General features: G+C 45.4%; 1 protein-coding gene across 3 annotated transcripts in view; it reads left to right on the top strand.

The window, feature by feature from the left end:
- Nucleotides 1-12,813, top strand: part of sim (single-minded) — a 137,237-nt gene that overhangs the window by 95,202 nt on the left and 29,222 nt on the right. For all 3 annotated transcript variants that reach the window (XM_069319257.1, XM_069319256.1, XM_069319258.1), the window contains exons 3-4: nt 2,935-3,020; nt 6,533-6,622. In XM_069319257.1, coding sequence (XP_069175358.1) covers nt 2,935-3,020; nt 6,533-6,622 — 176 coding nt within the window. The remainder of the gene's footprint in view (nt 1-2,934; nt 3,021-6,532; nt 6,623-12,813) is intronic.

Genomic DNA, 12,813 nt, shown 5'->3' with positions numbered 1-12,813 from the left:
GTTGGAGCTGAATGTGACAAAGGCTGTTGGGCCCTGACAAAATATACGAACATAAGAATCAAGGTAACTGCAGATAGCCTATTGGCCGATACGAGGCAGCTCCTATTTATATCCACCCAAATTCATTCACACACACACATATATATATATATATATATATATATATATATATATATATATATATATATATATATATATATATATATATATATATGTATGTCTAACCTACGCTTGAAACAATCAAGGGATCATACTTCTATTATGTTACGCGGTAATTGGTTCCACAAATCAACAACCCTGTTACCGAACCAGTATTTACCCAGGTCTTTCCTAAATTTAAACTTATCCAATCTTTCGTGTTCTATATCTGATACCTTTAAAACTCTATTAATATCCCCTTTGTTGTGAACATTTATCCCATGTACACCTCTATCATGTCACCCCAAATTCTTCGCCTTTCTAGAGAATGTAAATTAAGCTTTATTAATCTTTCTTCATGTGACAGGTTTGCGGGATTAACTTTGTCATTCTACGCTAGATGCGTCCTAGTGAATTTATATCAATTCTATAGTACGGCGACCAAAACTGAACTGCATAACTAAATGGGGCGTAACCAGAGCAAGATATAGCTGAAGAATAACACCATATGTTTTGTTACTAACACTTCGAGAAATAAATCCCAGTGTCCTATTTGCCTTATTACGAACATTTATGCATTGATTTTTTTGGTTTTAAATTCTTACTAAATCATAACTCGCTCAAATCCCTTTCGCAATCTCAACACCATCTAGCTCGTATGGTGTAACTCTACCATCATTATCTAACCTCAAAATCTTACATTTGTCAGCATTATCTCACCATGGATACTAAAAGAGGGTGCTAGAGGCACCTTGGGACATATACATGCTAGATGCACCTTGGAACATATACACGCTAGAGGCACCTTGGAACATATACATGCTAGAGGCACCTTGGAACATATACATGCTAGAGGCACCTTGGGACATATACACGCTAGAGGCACCTTGGAACATATACACGCTAGAGGCACCTTGGGACATATACATGCTAGATGCACCTTGGAACATATACATGCTAGAGGCACCTTGGGACATATACACGCTAGAGGCACCTTGGAACATATACATGCTAGAGGCACCTTGGAACATATACATGCTAGAGGCACCTTGGAACATATACATGCTAGAGGCACCTTGGAACATATACATGCTAGAGGCACCTTGTGACATATACACGCTAGAGGCACCTTGGAACATATACATGCTAGAGGCACCTTGGAACATATACACGCTAGAGGCACCTTGGGACATATACATGCTAGAGAGGCACCTTGGGACATATACACGCTAGAGGCACCTTGGGACATATACATGCTAGAGAGGCACCTTGGGACATATACATGCTAGAGGCACCTTGGAACATATACACGCTAGAGGCACCTTGGAACATATACACGCTAGAGGCACCTTGGAACATATACACGCTAGAGGCACCTTGGAACATATACATGCTAGAGAGGCACCTTGGGACATATACACGCTAGAGGCACCTTGGGACATATACATGCTAGAGGCACCTAGGAACATATACACGTTAGAGGCACCTTGGGACATATACATGCTAGAGGCACCTTGGAACATATACATGCTAGAGAGGCACCTTGGAACATATACACGCTAGAGGCACCTTGGAACATATACATGCTAGAGAGGCACCTTGGAACATATACACGCTAGAGGCACCTTGGAACATATACACGCTAGAGGCACCTTGGAACATATACATGCTAGAGAGGCACCTTGGAACATATACACGCTAGAGGCACCTTGGAACATATACACGCTAGAGGCACCTTGGGACATATACACGTTAGAGGCACCTTGGGACATATACATGCTAGAGAGGCACCTTGGAACATATACACGCTAGAGGCACCTTGGGACATATACACGTTAGAGGCACCTTGGAACATATACATGCTAGAGGCACCTTGGGACATATACATGATAGAGAGGCACCTTGGAACATATACACGCTAGAGGCACCTTGGAACATATACACGCTAGAGGCACCTTGGGACATATACACGTTAGAGGCACCTTGGAAAACATACACACGCTAGAGGCACCTTGGAAAACATACACACGCTAGAGGCACCTTGGAAAACATACACACGCTAGAGGCACCTTGGAAAACATACACACGCTAGAGGCACCTTGGAAAACATACACACGCTAGAGGCACCTTGGAAAACATACACACGCTAGAGGTACCTTGGACCCCATATATACGGAGCGTCAGGGAACAGACACATGGAGTCCAGCGACTGTTCCGACGACAGTCCTCCCTCCCCAACGCCAACATGGCCGGGTGTCATGCCGGGATTATGGGGCTAGTGTTTCACAATGACTTAAAACTATCCAAACACGGCATGATTCACCCTGTCAACACACCCGGTAATGGCCAAAACTTACTTCCCCTCTCACGATATGGGACGCTGCGCGCCTCAGTATTTTTCGTTATCACGTTTATTCGTTATATCACGTTAATGTCATATTCTAATTAAATAGTCTAAGTTCAGCTATCTCAGAACAAAAAGTTCAGTCACGCGGATTAAGGGGAGTTAGTAGTGGACTTACCTGGCACAGGAGTGGGGCTGTAATTGTTTACATAAAGTTTCTGTTTTTATATTCTACTTATATTAAGTTTATATGTTATTTTTATACTATATTTATAAGTATTTTTCGTTAAGTTATTTAATAAGTCCTAAATAATGACCCCAAACCTAAATTTGGTAACTGAAATTACCTTTGAGAGTTTATATTAATCTACAAACTATGCACTGGGTCTTGGAGGGGATGGGGAGGGGGGTCCTGTAGAGTACTCTAGTGTCTTGTCTTCCTTCCGGTACAGGTCTTGGAGACGCGTGGGGAGCGGCGCCCCCGCAGACTAATCCTCGCGAAGCGGCCATTAAGGAACTGGGCTCACACCTTTTACAGGTAAGACAGTCATTAAGGAACTGGGCTCACACCTTTTACAGGTAAGACAGTCATTAAGGAACTGGGCTCACACCTTTTACAGGTAAGACAGTCATTAAGGAACTGGGCTCACACCTTTTACAGGTAAGACAGTCATTAAGGAACTGGGCTCACACCTTTTACAGGCAAGACAGTCATTAAGGAACTGGGCTCACACCTTTTACAGGTAAGACAGTCATTAAGGAACTGGACTCATACTTGCTACAGGTAAGGCAGTCATTATTAACCGAGGGTTATTAATACTACCACAATAACATACCATTCAACAAGTATACTTATATATACACTGAGAAATGTGGTATACCTCACTGTTAGTGTCCTCGACTGCGTCCCAAAATTTATTTACTTTGAATTTGGAACAAATCTGCCTTAAAACTTAATTATATTCTGTAAACTTTAAATAATTTCTAAAATCTGTAAATAATTTCTAAACAGCCTTAAATCATTTCTAAATTTTTTTAAATAATTTATGAAAAAAAGTTTGATTAATTATAATGAACCTGAAATATATACTATAATTCAGGCCTACTGGCTGTTTATATATATATATACATACATATGTATATATACATATACATATATATACATATATATGTATGGATACATACAGTGAGAAATGTTCTCCACGCCTCCGTGAGTATACACTACTTTGTATAACAAGTTTACATTTGGTGTTAAAGTATGCTAGATAGTATTTAGTTGCTAGTGATTCATATATCATGCTTCAGAGGTTGATAAACCTTAATTATAACATTAAATGACGTACTACTGTTGGTTTATACTAAGTAATTTCTGTTTATGAAAGTAGTGTATTTATTTGTCAAGTTTATCAGCTTTATAATATTTACGTTTTGAGTAAATTATTAAATTTACAATAAATAGTTCGTTTTACAATAAATAATTCGTTTTTACTTAATTAATCCAACTTAACAGTGATAACAGCATAACATATTTAGAGGTATACCATTATAATATCGCTAAAATTATATCTTTTTTTTTTTTTAGCAAGAATTGAGTTATAGTTACTTCTATAACAAGAATAGTGGAAATAAGATAAAAAAATATCACATTTAAGAACCTTAAATAGAATTCTTTAAGGTTGATGTTGTCATGTGTAGAGTTGCTGGTGGCGGCACTGTGATTCTCTCTCTCTCTCTCTCTCCTCTCTGTCTCTCTCTCCTCTCTCTCTCTCTCTCTCTCTCTCTCTCTCTCTCTCTCTCTCTCTCTCTCTCTCTCTCTCTCTCTCTCTCTCTCTCTCTCTCTCTCTCTCTCTCTCTGTCTGTCTGTCTGTCTCTCTCTCTCTCTCTCTCTCTCTCTCTCTCTCTCTCTCTCTCTCTCTCTCTCTCTCTCTCTCTCTCCTCTCCTCTCCTCTCCTCTCCTCTCCTCTCTCTCTCTCTCTCTCTCTCTCTCTCTCTCTCTCTCTCTCTCTCTCTCTCTCTCTCTCTCTCTCTCTCTCTCTCTCCTCTCTCTCTCTCTCTCTCTCTCTCTCTCTCTCTCTCTCTCTCTCTCTCTCTCTCTCTCTCTCTCTCTCTCTCTCTCTCTCTCTCTCTCTGTCTCTCTCTCTCTCTCTCTCTCCTCTCCTCTCCTCTCCTCTCCTCTCCTCTCTCTCTCTCTCTCTCTCTCTCTCTCTCTCTCTCTCTCTCTCTCTCTCTCTCTCTCTCTCTCTCTCTCTCTCTCTCTCTCTCTCTCTCTCTCTCTCTCTCTCCTCTCTCTCTCTCTCTCCTCTCTCTCTCTCTCTCCTCTCTCTCTCTCTCTCTCTCTCTCTCTCTCTCTCTCTCTCTCTCTCTCTCTCTCTCTCTCTCTCTCTCTCTCCTCTCTCTCTCTCTCTCTCTCTCTCTCTCTCTCTCTCTCTCTCTCTCTCCTCTCCTCTCCTCTCCTCTCCTCTCTCTCTCTCTCTCTCTCTCTCTCTCTCTCTCTCTCTCTCTCTCTCTCTCCTCTCTCTCTCTCTCTCCTCTCTCTCTCTCTCTCTCTCTCTCTCTCTCTCTCTCTCTCTCTCTCTCTCTCTCTCTCTCTCTCTCTCTCTCTCTCTCTCTCTCCTCTCTCTCTCTCTCTCTCTCTCTCTCTCTCTCTCTCTCTCTCTCTCTCTCTCTCTCTCTCTCTCTCTCTCTCTCTCTCTCTCTCTCTCTCTCTCTCTGTCTCTCTCTCTCTCTCTCTCTCTCTCTCTCTCTCTGTCTCTCTCTCTCTGTCTGCCTGTCTCTCTCTCTCTCTCTCTCTCTCTCTCTCTCTCTCTCTCTCTCTCTCTCTCTCTCTCTCTCTCTCTCTCTCTCTCTCTCTCTCTCTCTCTCTCTCTCTCTCTCTGACTCTTTGTACTATTTCCACTTTCCGCTCTTTGCTTGGCATCTTTTTCTTGTCTACTGTTCTTCCCTCGGTTTTGGCCTCTTGTTCCCTAGTCCCTAGATCACTGTATATCCCTGTCTCCCCCTGACCCTTATGTCTCCCCTCATTCTCCTCTTTGCAGCCCCTCATTCTTCCCTCACATTTCCTTCATCTTTCCTCACAACACACTATTCCCAACGCATCGTTCCTCACTCACCCCTCACCTGTTTCTCCTCACCATTCTCGTCCCAACTCTCTGTCTCCTCATTCGCCTTTCTCTTCACTTTCCCCCCCTCTCTCTTCCTTCATTTTCACCTCACTTTCCTCTCACTCTTCCCTCACTATACCCTCACCCTTCCCTCACTCCCTCCCCTCGGTTTCTGGTGCGTGCTTAAGTGGACCCACTAAGAATATTTTGCCTAATTAGCCGATCACAAGAAACGAGGAATGAGGAGATGGAGTGGACGTGGAGGATGAGGGGGGGGGGTGTGAGGGAAGAAAAGGGGTGAGGGAAGGAGAGAGTGAGGGGAAAGAGATATTTTTAAATTAAAGTAAATATAGAGTAAGGGAGGATAGGACAAAGACAGAGAGAGACATAGAAGGTAGGAAAGGGGACGGGTGAGATGGAAGAGTAGAGAGGGGTCCGAGTGGGAGAGAATACAGAAAGGGAACATTGAAAGAGAGAAAGAAACGTCAGCAAATAATGAAGGGAGGAATGCAAATGAACCGAGAGGATTTGTGGAAGAAGACATGAGAATAGGAAAAGGGCAAAGAGAAAAATGAAGGAGAAGGGAGGAAATATGAGGAGAAATGAAAGAAAATATGAGGGAGAGAGAGAGAGAGAGAGAGAGAGAGAGAGAGAGAGAGAGAGAGAGAGAGAGAGAGAGAGAGAGAGAGAGAGAGAGAGAGAGAGAGAGAGAGAGCAATAATATCACCCAACAAACCACACATAAGAAAATGTCTAGACAGTTGAGTCATTATACAGGTATCATGTCTTATGCCCGACAAGCACACTAGCTAAGACACACCAATCTTTGAACACTACAGAACACAGCACCGAGCACAGACACGGTGTTCTTGTGCCCCTCTATAGACATCTAAGACCAGCTCGAATAAAAATATACCTGAATGTATGTTTTATTTCTTATTTTTCGCAGACGCTAGACGGTTTCATCTTCGTGGTGGCTCCAGATGGGAAGATTATGTACATATCGGAAACTGCTTCAGTGCATCTCGGCTTGTCCCAGGTGAGTACCTTGATGTCAAACAAGATGCTCTTGTCAAGTCCTTGCGAATACGACTAATTGTGTTAAGGCCAGATTTTTTTTTTTTTTTACTTCTGGTAAGCCTATAGTACCAGGTCCTTGACCCTGTAAGTACATCTAGGTGAGTAATACATACACACAGTCCCACACGTTTGGGGGGTCTGGTAGCTGAGTGGACGGGACTCTAAATCCTGGGGCCCGGGTTCGATTCCCGGATTGGGCAGAGTTTCTTTCACCCTGATGCCCCCTGTTACCTAGCAGTAAATAGGTATCTGGGGGTTAAGACAGTTGTTATGGGATGCTTCCTGGGGGATGGGTGGGTGGGGAAATTTTGTTTAGCTAGTTAGTAGTTGGTAACAGTTGATTGACAGTTGAGAGGCGGGCCGAAAGAGCAGAGCTCAACCCTCGCAAGCACAACTAGGTGAATACACAGTTGGAGAGAATCTGTCGGGGATTTCTTGAAAGAACTACGCCTTCGTGAGGCTGAAAGAGATTTGGTACAAGTGCTCAGGCTGGGGTCATATACTGTATGATGCGAAAACAGGAAAACTAGACCACTGAAGCTGATATTTACAAATGAAGCAGCTCCAAGATTACTAATGAATCAAAAAAGTGGTTTCAGAACAATAATGGGATATGAGAGGGTCTACTTAGAAAACGACATGATCAAGTAGTAAATAAAAGTAAAGATAGAACAAAGAAGGGACAGGGCAGAGAAAAGGAATGAAAGAAGGGGGAGAAGAGAGCGAGATAAAAGACAGAAAACACCACATCTCCGACAAGAAAACACAAGAGCAACACAGCCACATAGAAGCAATACAGTGCAAGAACAATGGCCGCATTATGAATAGACAGCCAGAACCTCAGGTAGAAGGAATTTTCCCCAGGGCTTGACAAAGGAAAAATACCAGAACACCTCCAGTTCCTTCCCCAGACCAAATCTGCCAGAACTCCATATTCCTCCCATCCCAGGAGCACCAATTCCCCTCTGCCATCGATCACGCAACCCACCGACAACCAGTTGCCACCCACTGATCATCAACCAGCACTCAACCCCCACTCAACCCCCCAAGCCTCACAAATCCTACTGCATCACACCCATACTCCAGCCCAGTGCCCCACCAACATCCACCCTTTCCTCTCTTCCATATCCCAAATCCGTTCCCCTCCCTAACAATTAACCCGAACCTAACCTAAATTACATACCTAGACTGGAAGCAAACAGCTCAGAGAAGAGGACAATAGTGAAGACACTGAAGATCTATTATACATGCTGATGGTCTGACAAATAAAGCAAGTGAACTCAAAGAAAGAATTAAGGAAATAAATCCTGATGTTATAACATTAGTGAAGATCAAACTAACTGGGATGTTTAACAATGTAATAATCCCAAGGGGAATTACCAGATAATGAGAAGTGACAAGCTTGAGAGAGGTGCAGGCGATGAGTCACAATAACATGGCTAAATTATGTTGACCAGACCACACACTAGAAGGTGAAGGGACGACGACGTATCGGTCCGTCCTGGACCATTCTCAAGTCCAGGGGGACTTGAGAATGGTCCAGGACGGACCGAAACGTCATTGAGAAAGGTGGTGTGGCGCTGTTAGTAAAAAAGAAACTGACTCTACGAGGGCCGTTCCTTCTTACGGGCTATTCATGCCCGTGCCACCTCTTGGGTGGCTTAATCTTTATCAATCAATCAATCGAGGGCCGTTCTTTGGAGGTGGCGAACAACTGTAAAGACCGCATTGTGGAAATGATTGTTGGATGGAGGGAAAGTGGTTGTAAATGTTGTCTATAACCAGTGAAGGGGTTCCCTTGAGGGGTTCACTCACACCCACCGAGCAGTGTTAGTGGATAGAGGATATAGGGCTCCAGGGGGTGGGTGGGCGGCGGCGGCGGCGGGCTCCAGGGGGTGGGTGGGCGGCGGCGGCGGCGGGCAGGAGTGGGTGGGTGGGCGGCGGCGGCGGGCAGGAGTGGGTGGGTGGGCGGCGGCGGCGGCGGCCAGGAGTGGGTGGGTGGGCGGCGGCGGCGGCGGGCAGGAGTGGGTGGGTGGGCGGCGGCGGCGGGCAGGAGTGGGTGGCGGCGGCGGGCAGGAGTGGGTGGGTGGGCGGCGGCGGCGGCGGGCAGGAGTGGGTGGGTGGGCGGCGGCGGGCAGGAGTGGGTGGGATCGTTTGCACCTGGGCGTGCTAAAGCGCCCTGCGCGCCCTCTACTTCCCCTCCGACCAAACACTTTTACCGCTTAAACAAATTTATTTCTTGCGGTAATTGGCTCATGTATCAGGGGGCCGCTTCCGGCACGATTATTAGCGTTACAGGGTCGTTCCCGAGTGGCTTCTATGCCAGGGAGTTTTCACTCGGTGAATATTGGGGAGGATTTACTGGGCGCAATTCCTTAACTGTAGCCTCTGTTTAACGCAACAGTAAAATGTGTACTTGGATGAAAAAACGATTCTTCGCGGCAGGGGATCGTATTCCAGGGACCTGCCCGAAACGCTACGCGTACTAGTGGCTGTACAAGAATGTAACAACTCTTGTATATATCTCAAAAAAAAAAATAATAATAATAGTTGACAAGCGATAATTCATACACCTAGTGTATAAACCTAGGGGGTCTGTGTATACACAAACTTCTGCACTACATTCATACATCTTCATCATCCAGCATCTTCATCATCCATTCATACATCTGATCATCCAGCATCTTCCTGCTGGATGATCAGTAAGCATTGTTATTGTTTTAGATTTAGCTACTCATAACGAAATGCCCATGTAGCACGGGCTATGGCGAGCCCGTCAGTAAGCAGTTGTGGTACCCCCCTTATTAAACTTCCAGAAATTGCATACTATTAAGGCCAACACCAGACTTATACATAAACGTGGGCTAAGTAAACTGAGAGGTGAACCCTGATGGAAATACACTAGAGTTTACATTTAGCCCTGGATAGTGTCCAAGACATTATGCCTGCTGGTTGGGTAGTTAAGCACTTGTGTTGTAATAACCCTCCACAGGTGTTTAGAGGTCTTCAGTTCAACACCATCTTAAAATGGAATTTAACAAAGGGAACACGTTTTAGTCAAGTAGTCGTCTTTTGTTTTTCTCCGTCAACAAATTCGTGTTTTTGTGAACACTACAATTCGTCTTTTGTTGTGTTTGTATGTCAAAGTCGGTAGAGAAATGAGCTGAGACTCACCCGGTACTTCTGAAAACCGGTTCTGTTTACCCCACACGAAACCGGTTCTGTTTATCCCACACGAAACCGGTTCTGTTTATCCCACACGAAACCGGTTCTGTTTATCCCACACGAAACCGGTTCTGTTTACCCCACACGAAACCGGTTCTGTTTACCCTACACGAAACCGGTTCTCTTTACCCCACACGAAACCGGTTCTGTCTTTACCCCACACGAAACCGGTTCTGTTTACCCCACACGAAACCGGTTCTGTCTTTACCCTACATAATGGAGCAAATTATTTAACATGAAATAAAAGGGAAAAAAGTTGCCTATTAAATCTACGGTTCCCTCAAACACCAAGGTTGTTGTGTATTGGGATCCTGGCCAGAACTGTTCGTTGTTTGTAGCTCTACCGTCCACACTTGGGCTGGACGGTAGAGCGACGGTCTCCCGTCATGCAGGTCGGCGTTCGATCCCCGATCGTTCACAAGTGGTTGGGCACCATTCCTTCCCGCCGTCCCATCCCAAATCCTTATCCTGACCCCCCTCCCAGTGCTTTATACTCTAATGGCTTGGCGCTTTCTCCTGATAGTCCCTTTCTTTGCTGCTACTTCTGCTCCTGCTGCCACTACGACTGCTACAACCCCTGCTTCATCTACTGCTGCTGCTGCTGCTGTATCTGCTGTTTGCTTATACTGCTATTCTTGCTTACTCTGCAGGGGTCTCTCCCCAGCCGGCGGGGTGGGGGGGGGGGGGGAATTCGAGCAGGGTTGGATTGTTGTGGTGTGGAGATGGGTGGGGTTACGTGTACACCATCCCCAACACACACACACACAGTTAAAAAAGTTGGAGCAACAGGCAGGAGTAAAAGGGAAGGTGCTCCAGTGGATAAGGGAGTACTTAAGCAACAGGAAACAGCGAGTAACGGTGAGGGGGAAGACATCAGAGTGGCGAGATGTCACCAGCGGAGTCCCACAGGGCTCAGTACTTGGACCCATCCTGTTTCTAATATATGTGAACGATCTTCCAGAGGGTATAGACTCATTCCTCTCGATGTTTGCTGATGATGCAAAAATTATGAGAAGAATCAAGACGGATGAAGATAGACAGAGACTACAGGATGACCTGGATAAACTGGAGGAATGGTCTAGAAAATGGCTGCTGAAGTTCAACTCTGGAAAGTGTAAGGTGATGAAATTAGGCGAAGGGAGCAGGAGGCTGAACACAAGGTATCATCTGGGAGGGGAAATCCTGCAAGAATCAAATAGAGAGAAGGATCTGGGGGTTGATATCACACCGAACCTGTCCCCAGAGGCCCACATCAAAAGAATATCATCAGCGGCATAAGTTAGACTGGCCAACATAAGAACTGCCTTCAGAAACTTGTGTAAGGAATCTTTCAGAACCCTGTATACCACTTATGTAAGACCAATCCTGGAGTATGCAGCTCCAGCCTGGAGTCCATACCTAGTTAAACACAAGACAAAGTTAGAGAAGATTCAGCGGTATGCCACCAGGCTCGTCCCGGAACTGAGAGGATTGAGCTACGAGGAAAGGCTAAAGGAGCTGAACCTCACATCCCTGGAAAACAGAAGAGTAAGGGGAGACATGATAACCACCTACAAAATTCTCAGGGGAATTGACAGGGTGGACAAAGACAAACTCTTCAGCACGGGTGGGACACGAACAAGGGGACACAGGTGGAAACTTAGTACCCAGATGAGCCACAGAGACGTTAGAAAGAATTATTTCAGTGTCAGAGTAGTTAATAAATGGAATGCACTAGGAAGTGATGTGGTGGAGGCTGACTCCATACACAGTTTCAAATGTAGATATGATAGAGCCCAGTAGGCTCAGGAATCTGTACACCAGTTGATTGACAGTTGAGAGGCGGGACCAAAGAGCCAAAGCTCAACCCCCGCAAGCACAATTAGGTGAGTACACACACACACACACACACACACACACACACACACACACACACACACACACACACACACACACACACCCTACGACTCCCCTACACCTGCTGCCTCCTGTGATCCACCCCCCGCCCCCTTCCCCATTCACACACTCATTTACACCCCCCCCCCACACACTATATAATGAATATAATGGTGTAGTGGTCTTAGGCGTTGCTTGAGAGTACCCAGAGCATAGGTTCGAATCCTCTTTATGTCGTGGCCTAGTCGACTAAGGCGCATCTGGGGTCATCCTGGGCATAAGTTCGAACCCTCATCACGGCCCTTGTGGACTTGTTCACAGGAGGAGAGGTAGTAATGGGACACAGCAGAGCACTGAGAACAAGGAAGTGGCTGGAGGTGAACAAAGAACACAGGGAGAGAGAGAGAGAGAGAGAGAGAGAGAGAGAGAGAGAGAGAGAGAGAGAGAGAGAGAGAGAGAGAGAGAGAGAGAGAGAGAGAGAGAGAGAGAGAGAGAAGATGGGCAGAGATGCTGAGAGATGTAAGACCCCAAATAATTTCACTCTTCCCCAGTTCCCCCCCCCCCAAGTCCCCCCCCCCCCTTAAACTGGTCAGCCTCACCAGGTAACAACCTGATTTAAGGAATAGTTTGGTGGCACCATCCCACACCCAACCATCCTGGCCGACCTCACAAGCCACAATCTACCAAGATCCAACAGCACTCCTTCAGACAATGTTTAAGGATCTGGTGGTGGAGTGATGGTTAGCATGCTGGACTGCCACTTGGTGGGCCAGGGTTCGATGCTTCATGGGAGAAGTAGTCAATTTGTTCGACAGAAAAAAAGAGGGGATATGATCACTACGTACAAAATAGTAACAGGAATCGATAACATTGATTAGGGAAGAATTCCTGAGACTTGGAACTTCAAGAACAAGAGGTCATAGATTTAAACTAGCTAAATAAAGATGCCGAAGAAATATAAGAAAATTCACTTTCGTAAACAGAGTGGTTGATGGTTGGAACAAGTTAGGTGAGAAGGTGGTAGAGGCCAAGACCGTCAGTAGTTTCAAA

Source organism: Procambarus clarkii, chromosome 92 (assembly GCF_040958095.1).
Source record: "Procambarus clarkii isolate CNS0578487 chromosome 92, FALCON_Pclarkii_2.0, whole genome shotgun sequence".
NCBI lineage: Eukaryota > Metazoa > Arthropoda > Malacostraca > Decapoda > Cambaridae > Procambarus > Procambarus clarkii.
This window is presented reverse-complemented; position numbering and strand designations above follow the sequence as displayed.